The sequence below is a fragment of the Anopheles stephensi genome, chromosome X, assembly GCF_013141755.1.
Source record: "Anopheles stephensi strain Indian chromosome X, UCI_ANSTEP_V1.0, whole genome shotgun sequence".
NCBI lineage: Eukaryota > Metazoa > Arthropoda > Insecta > Diptera > Culicidae > Anopheles > Anopheles stephensi.
The window spans coordinates 16,079,351-16,102,811 of NC_050201.1; the positions used below are offsets into that span (position 1 = coordinate 16,079,351).

The window sequence follows — 23,461 nt, forward strand, 5'->3', positions numbered from 1 at the left end:
AACGAGTCGCCCTTAACCACAGAGTCTCGCATGGCGAGCGTTTGCTTCTTCATTGATGGTGCGGCATGTTGCTGATGACAGAGCAATTAACCGTACGTTGTCCGTACTGCCCCCGTTCCACCATTTCCACCCCTTCCGCGCTTCGCTCAACCTTCGCTTATAGAGTGACAGCAGCAGCAACAAATAAAAAAAAAAAACAAGTATTGGCACGAACTCAATCGTAACTGAAGTGACGTCTCGACTTGCAAAGGTGATGATATTTTACTGCACTCCCATGTCCGATGAATATGCACAGAGCGCACCTTAACTGTGATCGTCGTCATCACACACATGCAACAATGGCAACAATAAGCGAGTAAGCTTCAAACACATCCGTACGAAAAGGTGTTCTGAACGGAAGAGGGAGCTCAAGTTATTCAATTTACATATGAAAAGCGTGATTTGTTTTATTTTTTCACCCTGCTTCTCCCTTAATGGCAGAGTGTTGTTGGTGAACATCTTGAAGGGTGTTCTTGTGGAAGATTTGTTACAAACAAGTTTGCCGGGTGGGTCTGTTCAGACCACGGACATGTGAAGCGTGGCGTTATAGATGCTCTTCCTTTTTTGATACACTTTATGGAGTACAACAACAACAAAAACCCCTAAATATGTGTTTACGACTCGTGTACTTTAGAGTCGTAATGAAAAACACCGATCCTGGCAGCAAGCTCGATATAATATTTTCACAAAACTCTTGTAAATACGACTACACTTTACGACCCCCGGAGAACACGGTACACGAGTGCGAGTAATAAACGCCACGCCAAAAACTAAAACGCAAAAGGAGGCCACATAAAGCAGACAATTGATTGCCTAGATCACGACATTCGCGAACCCAAAAGCACCTCCTCGTTAATGGGCGTATCAACCGTTCCAACTCCATTGACAGTCGATGGGTTGTGGCGTTGCATCTTGCAGTTCGCAACAAAACCGTAGTATGCAAACACAATCAAGCAAACCCAAACAGTGCGTGCTTACTGCATTAAAGGCGATGCAAACAATTTGAAAAAAAAAAACAGAAATCTATAATATTCTGGGTTTCTGACAGCAACTGATGACCCGTTTCGGGCGTACGCTCGTAAAATGCATTTAAGGAAAGGTAGATGTAGCTATCTTTGCGGTAAGGAACATACCTGACATGCAACACGAAATTGATTTTCCATACAGAGAACACTGTTCATCGGGTCTATAACCTCTTTGCGATTAAAATAACCTGACATCTTAATTTTCTAGCCGCTGAGGGTCCAGATGTTTAACTCTGGTTTGGCATACTACAAGCTCCGGTTACATGGATCCTAACCTTACCTACCATTCACACATCTAGACATTAAGTATCACTAAACACCTGGTACAGATTACCATAAAAAACTGTCTATCTAACCACACAGCAGCTAGCACACATACACACATCCGGTTAGGTTTCTCTAATCGGTTTCACATATCAGTCAATCAATCTTCCCCCATTAACCGCACCGCAGTTATGACACGTAAAAGGTGTTCCGTCATCAATTCTTCCTCCGGTGGGTTTCTTTTTTGCTCCTTATGCTTTTCCCATCAAGGTAAACAAATGACATCGATTACGATCGCCAACGATGTGCTAAAAGCAACGTGTTGCCAAATGGAATATCTCGTCTGCGTGTGTGTGTGTGTGTGTGTATGTGTCTGGAATGGAACAATGTCCGCACGATTCTTGTGGTTTACCAGGATTCCTTCGACCGGTAAAGCCTCGATTATGTTTAGCCTGCCATAACACAAACATAATAAGAGGTATACATATATATATATATATATTAAAAATGACTCCTCAGGCAAAACACCACAGAGTAAAGAGAGTCTTCTTGTGTGTTATGTGTTTTCTTTTCCATTTAGTTCATCTCAGCAGTATGTGCTGTGTTGTGTGTGTGTGCCAATATCTCTGTTGCCCGTTGCAGTAGTTTGTTTGTTCCTCCATTTCTCCATTTGTTTCTTCCTCCTATACCGTCAACCTTCAACTGGTTTTGCATCACAGGTAATAGGGAGGGTGCTGTGTCGACAAGCTTCATTCAGCTTCGAAATGATGGATAAATATTTAAAGTGATACATCACTCTCTCTCGCAGCAGCAGCAGCAGCAGCAGTACACGCATCATCATCATGCTACCTACTACTACTGCTGCTGCGGTTCGGCAAGGAAGTCAATCAGGCAAATTAACACGCCGGCTCTGTGTGTGAGACTGGGAGGCTGTACTGTTTAATGGTACGTGTGTGTGTGTGTGTGTGTGTGTGATTTTTGTTTGTATACGGTAGAAGTCCATTATCCAGCTTTCTCGGGAAGCATCCCGGGAAGGATGAATAGCAACGCCTTCCTTCCGGATACGATGCTCTGTCGCATGATGAGGCGTAACATGATTCCCTTCTTTCTAGCTATTGCGATACATCACAGATAAAGTAAGTCGGTACACTAGTCGTAGTCGAGAATAATAAGCGTGTAGGTAAGGTCGTTGAGGAATCATTTTCGAGCGTGTACTTCGTCGTGTGATGCTCCAAAACACGGTAGCACCCTGACACACGCAACAAACCCGAAAGGTGTTAGTATTGAGCGTTGATGTACTCTCTCTCTCTCTCTCTCTCGTTCTTCCAAACATAAAATACACGCATACTCTTGAGTTGATTGGTGTTGCTGATATTCACACTATAGCCCGAATGCCTGAAGCTTACCTAAAAATAGACAAAGAAAAAGAAAAGCGTTAGCAATGTGTCTCAATGTTCATAATAAAGGTAAGGATGACTTTTGTTGGGAGAACGGAGAACTAAGTCCTAAAGTATCTATAGTAAATCATGGCATCAATCGAAAATCCTGATAAGGTAAATCAACAGTAGCGTTCAGTCTAAAACAAGTGGACGCCAACTTAAGGGAAGTTGTGTGATGTAAAACAGTGCTCCAGAGCTAACGCCAGATGATGGTTCTTCCGTTGGTCTTCCATTACGATTTGATAATCTCGTTAAACTTGGGTAAACCCTTCAGTAACGCATCCTCTATCACTTACATTTGGCTGTCCGTCCGAGTCCAGAGAGCTCTAGGTTCTGACTCCTCCTAGTCTTCGCACAGAGTTTCCAGCTTTTCGCATGCCTGCGCCTTGTGTGTTGCCGTACCTGCAGTACGTCACACGAGTCCCGAACGAATACTTTTGCAGACTTTGATTAGCTAGCATACCACCAAACAGGATCGGTATGTACACAAACGAAAGCAAAAAACGCTTTTTCAACCCACTACGGACGCTGTGACGACGACGATGTGCTCATCACGGCAATATCCTTTTTTGACGTCCTGCTAGTGTGCACCATATGCCCCCGCTCGGTTTCGAACTATCCAATTTATCGTTTGCAGTTTGCTGGTGATGTGATGCTTTTCTCCCTCTTCTATTTTGATGTCGGTTTCGTAACATAGTCGCTAGCATGTTGTGCACATAGCAAACACGTTCATGTCAGCAAAAACAAAAAAAGGAGTGCGAGAACACCCGTTTTCAACACGCCTTAGGTTGGTGAATCTTTATGGGAGTATGGTTTTAATCTGTACCGACCGGTTTGTTGTTTCGGTATGGCAAGAGATAACAGTACGTGAGGGTTTAACTCTCTGCCGAAAGAGAATATTTAGCAGCATACTTAGAAGTTCGTGGCTAAAAAAAACTCATCATGTTCTGACTTTTTGACAACCATTCTGTCCCTCTTTTTCATTCCTTCTTAGTTCTACATCCTTAAGAGGTCTTAACTTGCCATTACTGTCTTCTTTGACCAGTAGCTGGAGAGTAAGTCCTACTTACATAAGAATACAGTTCAGACAGGATTCGATACTCGCACGTGTAAAGATCGAAGTCTTAAAGGAAATAAAGTAGCAATAAATATCAAACAAACAATAGGTACCTCATTTTTTATATTAATTATTACATCCTGAAATGTCAATGGAGGCGCCAGGTACTTTGTATTTTAAAAAAATATATTTAATGGAGGCGCTTGGTACTTCACAAAAAAATGATCATGTGCTCTTTGATTACTTAAGCCATTTTTTGTCGTTTCGAAGCTAAAATGTTGCTAGCTCTCCGTATAAATTGAGAGAACAGGGCTCGACTGTAAGACAGCAGCAAGCTAAACTTCTCAAATTTACAGACTTACGTCAACAGGGACTCCAATTTTGTCTAATATCTAACAAATAGCTGGGATATTATACCTCTACGATAAGCTATTGTTAAATCAATTAACGAAAACAACCATAACAAATGAATAGCCAACACACAATATTTGACATTCATCTTGTTAGAGGTAATGGCGGCTATTCGGAATAAAATAATTAGTACCGCAGCTCAACATTTAACGTTGCGCGAAACATTTATCAATCAATTAATGCGTAAACTGTTCGCACACACATGCCTACGCACATCAACCACACAAACCAATTGGTGTGCGCTGTAATCGTTCGCCGAAAAGCACACACTTAATCGAATAAACGAAATTAAGAAAATTATTACCCCATCCGAACCCCCAAAAGGCCACGCACCCTACTACCATCAGGACTCACACTCTCTTACACTCTCTCTCTCTTTCTTTCTCTCTTACTTTCTCCCCTTCCCTCACTCTTGAGCACTCCATATCCACATTCCAACTTCGGCTTTCTGCCAGAGAAATACCCACACACACACACACCATTTCCATACATTAGACGGGGCGAGCGAAATAATCTATAAACGAATGAAAATTTAATTAACTCCGGGCAAAATAATTTTCCGCCTGTTTGAGTTTAATTATTCGCGTCTGTACAATCTGCCGGGCTGCTGCTGCTGCTGCTACTACTACTGCCACCGTCGAGTGCTTTGCGATGCAAAAGCGAAAGAGCGAGCAGACCGTACTAGCAGCGGTCTAGTACGAGAAAGAAAGAAAGAGAGAGAGAGAGAGAGAGAGAGAGAGAGAGAGAGAGAGGATAAATTGCTTTTTTCGCCATTTTGTAAATGCAATCCTGGTGGCGTTGATGCTTCCCCGTATAATCCTTCGCCTCACACCCGAATCGGGTGCGCTCGGTACGCGTGAAAGAAATAGCTGCACACGGAACGAGACGAAGCGCGAGAGAGAGAACGAGAGAGAGAGTGTCCAAAGTTTTCCTCGGATTTAAATTATCTTTTTTTCTTCTTGCATTACCCTGACGACTCCCCACGCTCTCCTCTCCGATAGCCCCGCGGCAAAAGTCCACGAAACGGGCAGCAAAACCCATAAACTGATGAGCTTCTATAATTGATGATGTCGAGTGATTTAATTATGTTCAAAATCTAATGAGTGATATCGTAATGGGGTGGAGAGAGGCAAGAGTGTACGGGAGGTTGAAAAAAAAACTCCCCCTCAATCCGAAACCCCTTGAAGGAGCGAGAAGATTGGAGGGGGGGGGGGGGGGGGTGTGGAGTTGAAAGGTAAAGCTACGTTTGGTTTTGCTACTCCCACTCGTGTGGTGCCCGGCCGGATTTGATTAATCGATTGATTGATTGTAAAATGATTTAATGTGCGATCGGACGGTCGAAGGTTGTAGGTTAGGTGAGGGAACGGGAAAAGTGTGTGAATGTCAGGCTTCACTTAGTGCTGTCATTTGATTGTCACTTGTTAATGAAAAACGATTTGCAAACACACGCAAAAAACAGCAACAGAAAAACAAATAGAAATTTAATGCTTTCTTCCACAGCATGGCAGCGTCACCGGTTGGTGCGCTCGGTGAGCTTGGTAGTCAATTTAAATTGATGGTCCTTTGTGCATATGCTGCATTGTTTGTGTTACCGCCGGGGTTATTTTTTTATTCAAAAGATTCCTTGTTTACTGGTTTACAATTTTTTAAACAGCATAACATGATTGGTTTATTGAAAGGCATACACAAAACAAAAGGGGAAAAACAAATGACACGCAGACTTGAGCCCATTATTTAATTTACAAACCAAGTGAGAACAGAAAACTACGAATGCATTGCATTTCATTCATAATTTAGAACAGACAGGAGGGAAACAAATTTATTAAATTTAATTATTCATAATGAGAGCGCGATCGGAACTAAACCGCCGATTGGACGGACAGAACAGACACCGAATCCCACACGACCACTAATGTATGCAATTCCGAAATGCATCGACTTTGGTTGACCGAAATCAAAACCCCGCTTCTCTGCACTTCCTTTTTTCCCGGGAAGGTTGGTAGAGACGCACGACACGTTGGCAATGCTGGCAATCCGCCAACAAACCTCTTTCAGACAGATTTTCGGATGAAATGTATGTGGTTTTGGATATGTCTGTGGATGTTGTGATCCAAGGTGGGCGTGTGTGTGTTGGTTTGTTTGCGGTGGAGGATCAATTTTCCAACCACACATACACACACACACACCTACATATGCCAACAAGCTCAGCGAGGAATAGTGGGGTTTCTGGTTTGCAATTTCAATTTAAATCGGTTTTTTATTTGTTTTAATTTTTTTATCTCAATGGATTATAATCCTTACGGAAACGAGCCGAGTGATGGAGTGCCGTAAGGGTACGTTTAATAACTTTCTTGTGAAAATAAAACTTTATTACAAAATTTCTATTTATTTTGAGCAGGTACAATGTGAAAAAAATATCTTGAGATATTAATCCGTCGAGAATCAAAATGGCGCCACGATTTCGCCGGTGAAATACCGGATTCAAATCCACGCAAATCCTAAACCAAGTGCTCCGGAGATTATACAAATCAATCCATCGGCAGTAAATCCGAAGTAATCTTAAGAGTAGCATCTATAGTAATTTAAGGATACATTCTGAAAGCAAATCCAGGGTAGCTTTGTAGTACACACAGAGCAAAGGCCGGAGTCTCCGGAGTACACTAAATCTCAAAGTTGTATTAATCCTAATAAACCTTCCCTACTGCTGCATCAAAGGTAGTCAATACTATCCGGCAGTCCGGCTGTCACTCTCATGGCGTCCCTCACAGACATCAAGAAAGTATTCTCCACATCTAGTGAACGTGAGCCTCAGTAGTGATAACTAGTTCCGTTTATGTCGCTTAAATTCTCTTGTACAAAATTGCAATTTCTGCTCTGAAGTAAATGCGGAGAAATATTTGGAATAAAGTCTGGAGTAAATTCAGAGTCGATCAGGTGTAAGCCCGGAGTAACTTCTGAAAAAACACGGAGTACAGCCGGAATATATCCTGAATATATCTGAGCTAACTATAGCGTGGATGTGAAGTAAACGCCGGAGTCCACGAAGTACAAGTAACCCAAATCCGGCAAATAACAGATTCTAACCATCATTAGTTTTGAAGTTTTTGAAAAACTACCTCTCCTTGCTTGCTTCTATCATGTACTTAAGAGAATGACACTATGTGGCCGTCCGGTAGTCACTCTCATGACTTAACTCACCAAAATCTAAGCAATGTAAATCTTAGTCATAGTAATAAGAGTCACTTAAAATTAATGTCTCTTCAAGTCTCTTCTACAAAATCCCTTACATACATGTACAGTGCTAAAAGAATCTGGAGTTAACGCGATATTAACTTTGAAGTAAACTCCGGAGCATATTCGGACTAAATCTGGGATAATCCCAAACCAACTCAAACTACGGCGTTGCATAAGGAGCTTCGCCAAGGTGGTATATGGACGAGAACTTTAGATACCATGAATAGCCACTACCCTTAGACGAACTCCGACCGTTCCCGGACTCGAATGAATCCGATTCCACCATACATCAATAAAAAATACACCTTTTTAGCAAACCAAGGAACTTTGGCACGCAGAGATCACTCAAAGTCTCTCCGTACGGTAAAAGTGTATTGCTGGATACATTGGTCCAACACAGCTAACCGAGCAATACTTCAACTCTGGACTGTTTACCTACCAACGAACAATAACAGCAGCAGCAAATGAAGCCAACAACCGGATATGAGAGTCGATCTTAACCCATTCTGAAGGATCACTGTTCCACCGCCCTTGTACTGGATGAGATCACTTCTCCACTCTCTGACACACGCACACATACACACAAACACTTTCGGCAAAGAGTACCAGTACACTTGAGGTAAAGCAGCTGAGAGCTGAAAGTCACTCTCGGCCCCTGAAAGTACTCCGCGGGAGCTTCTCAAATTCTGCCTTACGGTGTATATGGACTGACTCCCTGTTTGAGTGATCTTTAAGTGAAGAGGCGCTTGCAGGATTGAGGTGGAGACAACTGCTTGTTTTGGGTGCATGCTTCGCGGGTTCGCAGAAAAAAAAAACAACCATTTCTGGACACATGATACACAGAAGGACATACAAAGCTCAGACATCTAGCTGAGGAGTTGGGAGGATGTTTGAAAAAGCAATACACATGTTGTTTTACGTTAAAATAACAAGCACAAATTCTGCCACCATAAACAATCGAACATATTTATATACTAATTATAAGGAGTCCGACAATACACTGGTATAGGACGGGGTAAAAATGGCCAGCTTCACGGTTCGACGATGTGCCTCATTTACACCCGGCGCTATTATTTAAACAACCTTTTAAAAACAAAATGTTTACTATCATTCACTCAGGCCGGAAAAAAAGGAAAGAAAGAAAAACATGCTCACAACAGTCTGCTTCTCCATAATATAAAAAGCCGTAATAGCAGTGATCTCACACACGGGCCCAGCGGGAGAACATTCCCAAAGGGGATCCACAAATCGACCTTTTTTTGTTGTTGCTCTTTCACCCTCCCAAAACCCCCTTCCCCTTTTCCTGCCCTTCCCACACTTCGATGCTGTTGAATATATCGCTCTCGATTTACCGTACAAGGCGTAACAACAAGAAAAAATCAACAACAACCCCCAAAATTAAGCGCTACGATATGCTTAACCAATTAAATGCGTGCTAAACCAAGGTACGATTGAGGCGAAAAACAAGACCAAGAAGATGGCTAAAAGATACCCAAACACACACACATAGAGAGAACCGTACGGGGCCGGCGGGGCCGATCAATAAATCACTCATTCCCGGGGTTATTCGAGGTGTGCGCCGCAGGGTGTCGTCTTCGCGGTTGGGAAATGATCTTCGACAAGCGTTTAACGTCCGATCCGGTATGTTTTTTTCTTCTTCCTAGGGGTTTCTGTAGTTGTCTTTCTTTTCTTCCGTCACCATTTTTTTTTTGCTACAACTATCTGCCTCGCTTATTTCAACAGTGGGCCCCACACACTCGCAGGCACCCCACCCCGAAAGGTGTCTGAGGGGCGACCATTTATGCGACCCCGATTTATTTATGATACCCAAAAACCGCAAGAAGCGCGCGCTTAGACCAACAAGATATTAGTCTTTGCTGTCATGAAAAAAAAACAACACTCGAAGCATAGAGCAGAATGAAAGGAGACACGATATTTATATGCAGGCGGCTAATACTGTTGTTAATAAATAGATGTGAGCGATGGGAGTCCGTTATTAATGAGCTCAGAGAACAGTGCAGTGGTTTTTTAGCGCACTTCTAATCGCTCATTTGACCATAGTGCTGTGATTCATTAGCGGGTTGTAATAGAGCTGTAAAATTATTAGCTGCGTACGTCGTTCACGCGTCGTATGTGCCATATCGATATCGAACGGCAGTAAGCGAAGAGATGGCCGGTGGTCTTGTCGTGGGAGTGACGACGCAAATTTGTAGCGCTGATTGATGATTCCGAGAGTGAAACAAACGGGGTTCGAATCTGAGTTATATATATCTCGTGGTACCCCATGCTTCTTCAGAACTTTTTTTCAGTCAAACACACCATTGAAGAATTCTACCATCTGTCAAAATTTGACAGATAAGACAGGGAAGGACTTTCTAAATTAAACTTACTAAAGTTCGAGCCATTTCTGGACTTTGTTGAAGAAATTGCCTATTACTGTAGAATTAAAGATTTTTTAACCACTGGCGATCTCTTTAAAGGATGGGAAAATTTGACGAATAAGACGGTTACAGAGGTTTTCGAGATACACTTAGTAACTACGAGCTAGCCTTGGATTCTGATTGAAAAATTGCTGCTGTCTAGGTACTATAGATACACTTTAATTATTTAATGAGTTGGATGAGTGTGTCTGATATTGGTGAAACTTAAATCTATCTTGCACCTTCGTACTATAGATGCAGCACTGGATGCCGAACTTTTACTTGAGTGCCAACAGCATTGGCAGACTACATGTTATTTTGACGTATCCAAAGCGGAACCTTGAGATTCTTCTTCTTCTTCCTTGGCCCTACTACAACCTTGAAAGGAATCGGCCTGCCTTTTCTAGCTTTCTGTGACTTGATTTTACCCGGAGCAAAGTAGTTAGCTCTGCTCACAGGGAGACGGTCCGGATGGGATTCGAGCCACGGTCCTGCCGTATGAAGAGCGGCGCCACTGTCGCCTCGGCCACCACACCGCTCCCAACCTTGAAATTTCTATCTGAGCGAACTTTCCAAGGTTAACTTGACAGTTTGAGGGATCTTCACAAGCTTATTGGTTCTTTTTGCTCAAATCCATAGTCAAGAGATTTCGATATCGCATCGATTTGTTAAGAATAGATAAAACTAGTAGTAGATCTTTTGCATGCCCTTGTTTTAAGTGTTTATGTCATGGTCTGCCCAAATACAAGTACAACTGAACTGCTTGGGATATGTCATTTTCAAACGAATCACAGCTCTGATCATAGGGAGACCCACCAGCAAGTTATGTAACAAAACAATTAAACAAAAACAGAAAACCCCACCACACAGAAGCTTCCATAATTTTAACGTCAGAAAATGCCCATACATATGCACAGACACAGACCGGTTAACTGACGGCAAAAATTTGTTCAATATATTGCACGCGCCCTGTCATTTTTTTTTTTGTTCCCTTCTGTGTGTCATTTCCGTTGCAGCTGTTTCGGTTGGTCCCCTTTCTTAACTTGCTCGTCTGCTTAAAGCCTTCTGCATATCATTCACGTGCGTTTTACCGTGCAACCAACAAAACAAAGCCAAAACAACACACGGGAAAAAAGGGAATGTCCCTATGAGAAAAGCCCGATTATCGCCCAGTTATGGCGGACTGCTCAATCCTCCTCAGCTTAAAGGCAAATCGGCGGTGCGTGTGCGCGCGAGTGTGTTTTGTTTTTGTTTTTACCCATTGTCACATTTAAATGAGAACTAATATACTTTAGTTCGCACCCCACACCCGGTGCTGTGTCGGAAAATGGGGAAAGCCGAGAACGTTACTAAATTTAGGCCGGTGACGTGCCGGTTCTCCCTCCGTTGCTGTCTATATGCAATCCCCGAATACCGTGTTCTAAGTTCCTTGTCTGCCGAACGCGCACGGAGGGGTTTGGCCGTTCAAGCCACTTAATAAAGTCGTCGATTTTCGATAGACCGGAACGAACCGGCACCAAACTAGGGGAAGCGAACGCTCTACGGGCAGAGGGGGAAAAAGTGGTGGAAGAGCGGATGTTGGCGGAAGAGTACTTTTTGTTTGCATCTCGTCTTCACGTATTCTTGCCCGCGTTGTCGAGCATGCATGACGAAACGGTAGAATCAACGAACCGTTTGAGCGCAAATGCCCGATATCAAAGCCCAGGCCTGCCACGACCACGAGTGTGTCTAAAGATGTCTGCTCTGCTCTGGAGTTTCTGGCTCGGTAGAGAAAAAAAAAACAGGGGCACGAAAACCTAATGGACCCTATCTTTTTTCGTACTAGACCGAGAATGCGGACGAATCTCGGGTTATCGAATGGCGTTGCTTTTCGTAACCATTGCCAACATCATCATTATCATATCATCAGTTACGGTTAGTTCCGCCGCACTCGACCATCCCTTCTTTTTGTGAGTCCGTGTGTGTGTGTGTGTACATGTGCATCATGCTCAGTTCCCTGCATGACGCGTACAAGTACTTCGCGCCCCCTATGTATATATAATATGTTGCTTAAAACCCCTTTGGCACGACCCTTTGCAAACAGTAGGAGAAAGAGGCCGCTCATCCAACGATTCCAAGATTAGGGACAGTAAACCTAGACTATGGCTGCTGCTGCTCGTTCACACAAACACACACGCAAACGATTTGAATTTTGAAGAGATTTTCGAACCCCTTTGCTCACTCGTATCCCAGCATCCTTCGCCCCGGTAGAAAAATATTCCCGTGGGATTGCCAGCTTAATATAAACAAGGGAAGAAGCAAGGGGCATCAATAGCCAACTGCATAACGCACAACCACGACACGACGACCACGTGTCGCCGGACTCCTGTCCGCCGAGAGTGATTCGTTCATTATTAAGCACCGCATATCCTTGTACCAATAAGCGGAGATGACAAATGGTGCCTGACACTAGCGACGAGGGTTCCAAAGTGAAGGGCGCTAGGCTAGAGAAGTCACCCTCATCGGAATACGCGACGAGGGATTAAAATCGAGGGAAACCCCGGGACGCCGCCGCACCGATAGAAATACGGGTTCGGGATAATCGAATCCATCGTTTCGCTGTTCGGGATTTTCTATAACCGATTATTTCGACAGATCGATGTTGGTGCGCCAATCGAAAACAATTAGATAACGTTTTGCCATCTGATGACTTTGCACACCCCTGCGGAACCAACCGGGGTTAACCGAGTTGTGAGAGGGTTTTCTTGCCTGAAAAGGTCTCGCACATATGGGTAATGTGTAAATGTAGATTTCATATGCATCCTGTTCATGGCACCAACCGTTCTGTCAACCCTGGAGGTCAATGGAGTTTTTTTCTGGAGTGTATGTATTTCTGGAGAGGTGTTTCCAGCACAACTTAAAAGTCGCTCTCTCTCTCTCTCTCTCTCTCTCTCACTCTCTCTCTCTCTCTCTTGGGATATTCAAATTCATATGGATCCTAGTCACGTCACCAATCATAGTCAAAAGAACTGTCAGATTCGGACTCACTGATATTCGCTTTAATATTCCTGGTCACGGCACCAACAATCAAGTAACGCGTTCTGCCTTTAACACGCAGACAACTAACCTGTTCGACAACGGTTTTGCCAGCCGCAGCACTGGTCGGTGAGTGAGCCACGACTGTCACCGCCGGTGTACTACTACCTCCTCCGGTGGCCGGGCTACCAGCAGCCGGTATCACAACCGTCACGGTTGCGGCCAGCGCGTTCTGGGTGAGATTCTGGGCGGGTGACACGAGAGCAGCAGCACCGGCCGCATTGCTCAAACCGACGGATGCCGCCACCGCCGCCGTCGCAGCTGCCGCAGCAGCAGTGCCGACGCCGGACGCGGAGGTGGCGCCTCCGACGGCCATCGTCGGCGAACCAGGACCTAACCCGGTGGTCGTCCTACCACTACCACCACCACCCGCTTCACCTTCCGTGCCACGGACACTACACTCAACGGAGCTGCTGCCGGCTCCTCCTCCTCCACTACCGGCTTTGCCCAGCTTTTTCGGGCTATGCGGTCCCGCAGTTTCCTGCGGGGTGCGGCTAGGCGGTTCGTTCCGAACTGTAATCGTTATCTTGTTCGCTACGGCCCGGCACCCGGAATCGATACGGTGGTACGTAAAGAGCGATGTCAGGAGCAGTAGCGCCTTGTTCCGTAGGGATGGTGATGGTGGATAGGTTTCGCCTCCCTACGGAACATATAGCAGCGTGAAGGTACGACGGGATACGGTTCCTTCCCGCGCAAGCAGACACCGTGCGGCAGGTATGTTCTGATTGAAGATGTAAGGACGACCGGCAACGTAACAGTCACGGATGATGCCAGTCGGACACGGCATGCTGCCTGATTCCACACCACCCTACTGCTGCTGTTGCTGCAGTAGTCTTGTCAAGTGTTTGATTGTTGCGGAAACTTTCCCAGAGCCAGAGCCGGTGATTATATGCACTTCGTATCAGATTCACCAAGGACCTCTGACACCCTCTATGGATACTGGATGACTCTAGGGATCGAACTCTTGGGGTTGATAGTTGAATTATACATTCTTTGACCTACAGACACGATTAATCACTTGATGATCATTTCACTTCATTTTTTTTTCTCTCTCTCTCTCCTACTCACTCTTCTCTTTCTCCTTCTTTAGCACCTATCAACACTTCTTTATTATCACTCGTTTGCAGTTGCAGATGATTCAACTGCAGCGCCCCCTACAGTCGGCACTTTCACAGTTTGCACTTGCGTTTCGCACTAGCTAAATTTTACACATTCCACTGGTACAGAACTCCACAGAGGAACCATACATCACATGGCATTCAAAACTCAACACAGAATGCTTTCACAAGGAAACATCACCTCGAAGCAACACTGTTTCTTTTACGATACCGAAAGAAGAGGTAAAACCGATAAGAACTTCTGAAGGAATCGTGACCGATAAAGCTCTCTCTCTCTCTCTGTTTCTCCCGTAATCCGATCTACTGCAGCATATCTTACGATGTGTGATGCCGAAGCGCAATCAGACCTGACTTTATTACGCATATCAATTTCCATAATCCAAATAATGGCCACATGAACGTCACTGCCTAGGTGGCGGTCCCCCCGACCAGTCTCGGGGCAAGCTTCTGGCAAGTGCTACAGAGTATCTTTTTCGATACGGTCCCATCACACATCACTTCTTTATTCGAACGAAAATCACGTCCAGCGGTGTTTTACGATCAGTTTACGACCACTTTACGATTTCTACAGCACCTCGCGCACCGGGTGACCGGGGACCGGTTGTAAGGGGAAGGCGCGACTTGTCAAGCTTCCGCACAGACCGCGCGTGTGTGTGTGTGTGGACTGTTATTCCCAATAAAGCATCCCTCCCAAGCTGGGAGGTCTCCCGCCGTTGGATAGGTGTTGTTCGCAAGCGCGTGAGTCAACTTCGTGTTTTTTTTCCTGGTTACTTTGCGGTTATGTTTTGTGTCGCTGATTTTACGACATACTTCGGAGGTTGATTTCGCATAACCATACTCGCTCTAACGGAGTGCCGCTGTTCGTGTGCCGGCTAGGTCGGCTATATTTAGAACGATGTTTTTTATGGATTTGTGTCCAGTTCGGTCCGGCGATTGAAGTGTAACTTTCAGAGATGTTTGCTGCTGGCCGTATGTCAAATAGAGTGATACATTCCCTTAATACCCCTCCCTGATTATGCACAACATTTATTGCTGACAGCGCCAGTGGAGATAGTCTGTCAAGGTGCGAGCCAGCAATCTTCAGGCGGAATTCGTGTTGATCCTATATTTTTTTTTCCCGTTGAAAAATCAATCCAGTCACAGACAGGTTCGCACAAAAGACCACGTACCCACGCACACAGATACAAATCTCACACCGACACTGTCTGGCGATTGTTGCAATACTCGATTCGTCAAACAGGACACTGGATTCAAGGGTTAAAACAAAACACAAATCTAGAGAGTTTGCGCACCACGATCTCCACGGGGTAAACGTAAAATAAAAAAAAAAAAAAAAAAAAACGACGAGTCCGAGACAATCGCCCGACCGTGTCTGAAACAAAGAGTTTTGACGTTTGGTACGATCCCATTTTTCGCGCTCTCATCTTGTTGGCAGCGTTTGCGTTTGGAGTTCATTGAGTAGATTTCCGGCTAACTTATCAATCAATTTCTGTTTCATTCATCCATCATAAATGTATCGGGATTATCGTTTTAACAAAATCAAAATCTAGTGACTTTGCTGTCACAATTGATACTTTGCGAAAGGAACAAGTCCACAACAACACACACAGACATTACAAACAGAAAGGACATTACAAAGTTACAAAGTCAAGCAGAAGCATCTTGGGAAATGAAATATTTGCACTTGCATAAATTTGCCGCACACACACACACACTGCCACTCGCACACAAACACACGCTCGCATACCAAAAAGGAAAGCCGGAAGAAGCGGCGATGTCACTCACTCGCGCAAAGAATGAAAGAGAGTTTCTTCTTCGTTTCGTTCCCTTCTGTTCTGCGCTCCTTCACTGCTGATCCGCTTGTACTGGCTACTGCTCATTCATATTCCTTATCTTTTTATCGTTTTTTTTTGTTTTCATTCACTTCACTCCCCCCTTTTGTTTGTTTGTTTTACTTCGTGGTGCTTTGTTTGATTTTCATCTTTCGCATTTCATTATTATTGCTTACTTCCCATTCTTCTTTTTTTTATTTCCTCGCTTACAGTTAGCAACGAAGGACACCCAATGCGAACTTTTAGGATTAAAATTCAATATTTAAAAAAAAAGACTTAAGAGAGACAGAGAGAGAGAAAGAGAAATGCACTATCACCAAAATATGAAAGCTATTTTACGCACTTTTGCAAGACTTGAACCAGGCGTGATATACACTCAACACACGCCGGGGGTTTCTATTATCGAAGGATCACACACCGGACACACTACAAAAAAAACCCACGAAAATCGAAAGAGAGAAAGCACGCGCGCAACTGACGTACGACATCCGTCCCGTACGGTGTCTGGACTCGTAATGAATGACACCGACAAGGTGCACGCATCGCATAACCGGCGTCATCGGATCCGTCGCGTTCTCGCAACGCCCGGCGTCACGCACTCTTTTTCTCTCATGTGCGCGCGCGCTCAAACTTTTCTTTCTTTCTCTGTCCCTCTTTCGCACTCTCTTTGCACTATCGCCCTTTTTCTCTCTCTCTCTCGTCGCGACGCGTGAATATCGCAAAAACAACAACCAAATCGCGCACATTCCAACAGCGCATCATGGGAGCGATACAACACGCGACAGTTTTACTCTCTTCCGATGAGCGTAAATTTTTGCTCGGAGAGAAAATGTCCGTTTAAGCTCTCAGGGAAACGCCAAACGGTGAGAGGAAACCACTTTTTATGCACATTCGCTCATTCTCTTTTGGCGACGGTTTTTTTTCTTCTTTTCGCGCGTGCTTTGTTTACAATACGTTTACATACCGAGCTGTCACTGGTGGTGTTTGCTACAACTGTGACCGCCACTGTATGCATACTAGACGAGCGCTATAAAATGCACTTAGTACACACAAATTAAATTGCAGTGCTTTTCAGTACGTACACTAACTGTCTTCATTTTAATAGCAATAATACCTTTTGACATAACACACAATCTGACACTGGTTTTATGACCTGAGAAGCACTGTAAAAATGTAAAAACCTTGATTTTAATAACACAGTATTAAACAATCTTTGAAATAATTAACAAACAAAAAATTATTTTCTCTCTCTCTCTCTGTCTCTCTCACTCGCTCTCTCGATCTTCCACTAGATGCAATTGCACAAAAATGAATGTGTTTTCTCTCTTTCGTTTGCTCTGTTCGCGCGAGTTGCAACTTTCGCTACGTTTTTCGGCAAACTCGTGTCGCAAGGCGGACGAGCGTCGGTTTCCGCGTGAGTCTGTGCTTGAGAGACAGAGGTCAGGAATTGTGACAAGGGTGGTTCCACCAAAACAGGAGCGAAACATGAGCGGAAGAATGTGCTTCCATCCGAATACATCAACAACAAAAACTGCGCAAACGCCACTTTTACCCACGAGCCACCGAAACCCGACAAACAGGAACGAGGAATCCTCGATGAAAAAAAAACAAATTGCATGCAATGCTCCCCCCGGTTGTTCTTCCTTCTGCTGTCTGTCTTCTCATCTCTCGTAGAATGGTTCCTTCCTAACAGAAAAAAAAACTCAAACCCGCAACGGTAGACGGTAGCAGAAACGGCAGCCGTTCGATGGTGTGGTGCATTTGCATTTTCGTGCCAACAAAAAAGGAAACCCTTTCCTTTATTTGCCCTCCCCTTACTCCATAACCTTTAGAGTTGTAGGGTGGGGATTCAGCGTTTTTTTATATGTTTGTGTGTTATTCCAATTCTTCGTTCTTCTTGTGCTGGCAGAGAAAAGGGTAGAAAGAAAAGAAGTTCGGGAAACGGTTGTGGAATTGTCGAAATTGGAGGTTATAAAAAATTCAGCGAAAGGCGCCTTCAAATTTGGGCTTGCGCCGTGCGTACTCGTTGTACGGTTCTGCACTAGTGTTGCCAACACTACCTCACACTATGCACACCTAGTCTCACCATTTTTATTACCTTCAGAGCGGGTTGTGGGACGAATTGGAGATTTTTTTTTTTGGTCTATAAAAATGGCAAAGATTTGGCTACTTTTTGACTACTACCAGTACGAATCCTGGTGAATGTACGAAATGCGCGTTAACGTCGTCTCGTACTAGGTATGCAAAAATGCTCTGACACCATTCGAAGTGCGCGACCTTTATACACATTTCTATGAGTTTAAGCTATTGGACGCGAGAGGTTAGCAACAAGGCTATATACATACAGCTGAGGTGCGTCATTCGACGCCTAAGATAACGACCCCGCATATTGTATCAAAAGGACCTTGGGAATGCTTCACCAGTTGGCTTATAGACAACATTTCAACAAAAACTTGTCAGATTGGTCCTGAGAAAATCTCTCCAAATAGCTCTTCATCCCAACTTTTTATCTTCAACTCTTAAACAGTTTCTTAAAAACGTCTGTGTTCAAAAATAAATCTTGTTTCGAAGCATCGTTAAGTGATCAATCGCTGTTTATATACAAGAGATCTTCGGAGAATAGAATGTCGTCGATCTGCGATCTTGCGTTTCCACATATCGAACTCCAAATACCAAGAATTCTACACATAAACTGTCAGCTGACTTCCGATTTTTTTGTTGAGTTCGGTACAAAAGTTCGATAAATGCAGCAGAGTTCGTTATAATTGACCACGCGTAATGAGCAGAATACACGGCAGAAGCCGTTTATATGTTCTTTATGCCATGTTTCATGCATCAAGTTCGTCTACACTCACTTAAGCCACTATAGTAGGCGTGAGTATCGAACTGGCCCGGTGGTAGAGGGACAACGACGCCAGTCTTCATACGGCAGGACCGGGGTTCAAATCCGTTCCCCCGTAGTGAGGACAAGACTATCCAACTATGACGTAGTATCATCAAGTCTAGTAAGCCAGAAATAACAGGCATGGCCTGAGCGGTCGTTAGGCCTAGAAGAGATGATAGTAGGCGTGTATTAAATTAGGAAAATATCTAACCAAGCAGATCTGCGAATTTGAACCATCACAAAACATATGTGCCACTGTTTTGCACCACACTGTGTGGGCATAATACAGTTGGTGGTGCTGGTGCTGCTGGGTACGCTTGCCACTCAAAGCACTCACAGCAGCAGTGTGTAATTTATTTAAGCTGCAAGCCACACAAGCGGGCCCAACTTAGCCCACAGCAGGGAGCAGTTGTGCGGCAATCAGTGTGAGCTAGACAGGGAGAGCTAGTGAGCGAACCAGAATGATATGTTCAGGGTGGATGAGAAGAAAACCGGTACAAACTCGATAGCAACATCCCAAACACGTACAAACCACCAACAGCGGCAGTCAACTGTTCTTCACCAAACCCTCCTCCCCCACACCCCTCACACCCACTAAGAAGTCATGTGCATGCGTGTATAATTAATGCAGCGCACGTTCGCTAACCTACAAAGTCCAAAAATGGAAAGAACTGCCGACTAAGATGAGCAGGCAGGCACAGGCAACCGATTGTCTGAACCTCTGTTCTCCACACGGAAGGTATATAGGCTCCATCCTTCGATGTTATACTCCACACACAGACACACACACACACACACTCACAATGAAGAAGTATCCCAAGAGAGAAGTTGAGATATCCACCACCGCAAACAGCCGCAAAATGGCGAACGGATGAGTTTGAGAGAATAGGTGCGTGTGCTTTGCGTGTTGCTGTATTCTGTTACTCTAGGTTTGCTCGACATCAGTCAACCAGCTGTTAATACAGGTGTCAACCCAACCCGGTGTGTGTGCGTGTGTTAGATGGATATCCGTTTCAAGCGAAACTTCTACTTCCACCATTGCTACCTAAGTCTACTTTATCAGATGGCAAACGTAGCATTATCGCTCACAGTGCCTACACGCTCGTGAATCTCAAAGTGGCCTAAACCAGTGAAAGATGATCAGCATACGATCAGATTACCGATTCTTAAATGACGGAAGCCGTGTTTATACTCGGGTATGTTAACCGTGTAGCGAACCATCTTCCAGGATATAATCGAGTTAATTACCCATTTTCAGTCGTAACCGTTGGAGCCTCTGAAGACTGAGCGCGAGTGTTATATTAATTTCGTACTTCCGCTAGAGAAGTGTCAGCCGTCTCGTGTCTCCGCAATTTCCGGTGGCAAATCATACAAAAAAATCGTCTACAGAAAAAGGAAATAATTGAAAATAGCGAACTTTAGCCCTGCTTCAGCGTTATCGCAGGTTCAACACCGAGTAGTAAAAACGTATACATAGTTTAAAAGCTCTTTCTTGCAGAATGAATTATTTTTTCTAAACTCCTTCTCATACACCAGTACTCAACGATTGAAACAACCCAGCAGGTGTAAGTCAACCTTCTTGAGCACTAAAGCACAGATATGTTTGACTATCTACAGCTTCAAGAGATAGATTGCAACAGTAACCGTAGAGCTATTGTGAAGGGCGATCTGCTGGTAGTGGCGAAAGCTGCGCCGGTCTTCGCATGGCAGGACCAGGGTTCAAATCTTATTTGTGCCTTCAAGACTATCCAACTGCAAGGTACCAAGAAAGCCATTAGATAATTAGATAACAAGCCTAGCATGTTGAGCCAAGAAGAAGATTTTAAAATCATGTCTCCGTCATTACTGTTATAAATTCATTGTAGCTCCTGTAAAGATAAAGATATCCAGACGGTTGATGGACCACAGATGCTAGAGACTATCTATGAGGAAGGTAATATAAGAAGGTCCTATCATCCACTATCAACCATGAATATCTCATCATTTTAGATTGATTCCATCAGCAGCTGGTTTCATTCATTTCATCAGCAGGTCTTGAAGATCTTAGAAAGTCTTGGTCGTCTGTAAACATTAAAAGTGTCCATAACCTTCACCGAGCCTCCATTACGCTAGCTCGCCCATTAGCAACCATGTTGCAGCAATAAAATTATCAATTTAAGGTGAGTTTAAAGCTATATAATCCAACACACACACTCTCCATGTTGGTCTCTGTTGCACACTTGCTCACGTTGCACGTGCAGCTCAAACGGACCGGGCGCAACACCAAACTTCCAAACGTCACAGCATCTTCGAAAACGGTTTGCGTGAATGACCCAATAACGATTATCTCGAATTCGGTAGCTGCACCATATAACCGGCTAATGCAAATGTATCCCACAAAATTAGCATTCCAATAAATTCGAAGCGCACCATAAATCTGTATCGTAAACAAGGTGAGATCGGCTAAATCGTATCTAAAGCCGTAGACGCCGCACACGCCGCAGCGTAATGTGATCCTTTTGCTCCGGGTGTGTGTGTTTGTGTGTCTGTGTGTCCAGGCGCGCGAAAAGCAAATCATCAGCACACACATGCATACAGTAATAAACTAAACGCCGTTCATACGCATACGCGAGTTGAAATGAGCAGTTAATTAAAGTTTTAATTGATACTTTGCATATTTTTACGAGCTGCTAATAAGGAAAGTGCATAATCCTCGGCACATCTCGGCATATGTTCCTGGTCCCCGTGCGGTTCCACCACGACCGACCGCACGCCGCCTCCCTTCTACCAATATTTACGGCCCCTTTGCGGAGCAGATTTCGCTGGTATAGTCTGTCGAAACCGTGGTGCAATAAAACTCCCCGTCGTCGCATGGGCAATAAAAAGAAAAGAGAGGAAAGAAACAACCCACCTTCGTCACCCTTGTCCCGCAAAAGCTCGGGAGAATACGGTGCGCGCGCGCGCGCCCCTCACCAACATTCCCCGTACACACGCATTAGGGGTGTTGAGTGCATTTTATTACATTTGCATCCATCAGCGCGGCATCGCACCGGCATCGCGAATGGAGTGGAATACAATAAAACGAGAGGTGGTGGGGGCTTTGGTGGCGTGTTACACTCTCTTTGGGACGGGTTGAAATAAAACAAAAAAAAAAGCAACGGCAGAAACTATCAAAAACCATTAACGTCACTTAATGGGCGAACGGGCGACCTCTTGAGGCGTGCGCGCGCGCGGCATCGGTAAAGTTCAGAAAGTGGTTTAGTGACTTCTTAAAGTGTAATCATTTGCGTTTTATGAGCCTGCTGCCTGCTTGCCTGCCTGCTACAGTCGTCGATGATTTGTCGGGGTCGGAGATCAGCAATTTGTTGTTGATTGCCCGTTTCCTTTTTCAGATTTGTTCCCCCGCTTGGCTCTTGTTTTTTGGTTTTTTTTTAACGCGCGTTTGTCTTTTGATCGTAAACCAATGGTACGGCTGTAAACACCAACACTCAACGACGACGCACGCTTAAAATAAAGCAAACAATTTAAATAAAAGACTCTTTTCGAAGGACAAAAGAAATTCATGCAAAAGTAAACAAATCATTCATTAATCCCGCTGTCAAGAACGGAGCACTCACACATCTACACACGCAGGCAAACGAAGCATCAAGCTCATTTAAATTTAATTGCCTACCGAAGTGATTACACCAAACTCTGCTGCCTTGTTTACACACACGCCAAACATAAACAACGTCAGCTCAACACCATCCCGAGAACCTAATTCCTATGCATAAACATATCGCTAATCTCGCAACCGTTTGATACCTTCACGTGTATCTTGCAGGTCCGCCGCGCGTTGTGCGTGTGAGGTTGTGAAGATTAAGAATAGTTTATTGCTATTCCGTGGCAACCATCCCCCTCCCCCCTTTCTTCCATTTCCTCCACCACTTCCCCACATACCCTCTTTCATGCCACACACTTTTTGCATATGCATATCCTTTATGATGCAGTGTTTATGGAGTGTAGGATGACAGATTTACAATCTTCCAAAGAATTACCATTCGCACCAGCTCCAACACCCCGTTACCAACATGATGCTTTCTCCACGGCGTAACGTACAACAGCAAACGAAAAAATGGGGTCGTAAAGGTTTCGTACCTTCAGCAACAACTAAAACGAACAAGACAAGCGCTTACTGTAGCGTTGAAGAAAATCACACCAGTAGCCGATGGCACCTAGCCGCAAATAGAAATGCAAAACTTGCCCAATGCACTCCGTCACTGTGCACTGGAATCGCTCTCCACCCACCTATTTTGACACACACACACACAGACACATTTTACACCGGCCCATAATAAGGGGGTCGATACCGTCGCTTAACCTCACTTTGTTCGCACGATTGTTTGCTGATTGATTTCTAGTGCAAAGGGAGTCGCCGGTTGGTGCATGGCGCCCGATTGACGCTCAATTTGTATACCACCCTCGCATCTCTACCCCTATTCTCCCACCCTCAATTGCATTATTAGAAAGTCAAACGGCACAAACACACACCCTCATACCCTCTGCATGGAAGCGGCACAGTGTAGGAAGTAGGAGTCGAGACATCGGCCCGACAACGCAAACTGATTTAATCACTTTTTAATCTTAACCTTCATTGCTCGATAGGGATGATAAATCGATGTTTCACCCTGGCAGAATTCCCAGC

The 23,461-nt window shown here is 44.4% G+C and overlaps 2 protein-coding genes and 1 long non-coding RNA gene across 11 annotated transcripts in view; 1 reads left to right on the plus strand and 2 right to left on the minus strand.

Moving 5' to 3' along the window:
• Positions 1–23,461, minus strand: part of LOC118511362 (trithorax group protein osa) — a 103,333-nt gene that overhangs the window by 50,085 nt on the left and 29,787 nt on the right. The window lies entirely within an intron of this gene.
• Positions 1,829–19,510, minus strand: LOC118512016. The gene is made up of 3 exons (XM_036055796.1): positions 16,258–19,510; positions 12,996–14,281; positions 1,829–2,734 (listed from the first exon to the last, which is right to left on the minus strand). Exons 2-3 carry the CDS (start codon positions 13,278–13,280, stop codon positions 2,606–2,608), a joined length of 414 nt encoding a protein of 137 aa, XP_035911689.1. The 5' UTR covers positions 13,281–14,281; positions 16,258–19,510; the 3' UTR covers positions 1,829–2,605.
• LOC118512053 lies at positions 19,540–21,931 on the plus strand. Its single transcript, XR_004906229.1, has 3 exons — positions 19,540–19,994; positions 20,057–20,265; positions 20,335–21,931. It is a non-coding gene; the product is annotated as an uncharacterized LOC118512053 (long non-coding RNA).

Coding starts and splice junctions, on each gene's coding strand:
- LOC118512016 (XM_036055796.1), bottom strand. CDS start 13,280: ATGGCCGTCGGAGGCGCCACCTCCGCGTCCGGCGTCGGCACTGCTGCT. Junction 2,735..12,995: donor GCAAAACCGTTGTCGAACAG/GTTAGTTGTCTG, acceptor GTCTATTTTTAG/GTAAGCTTCAGGCATTCGGG.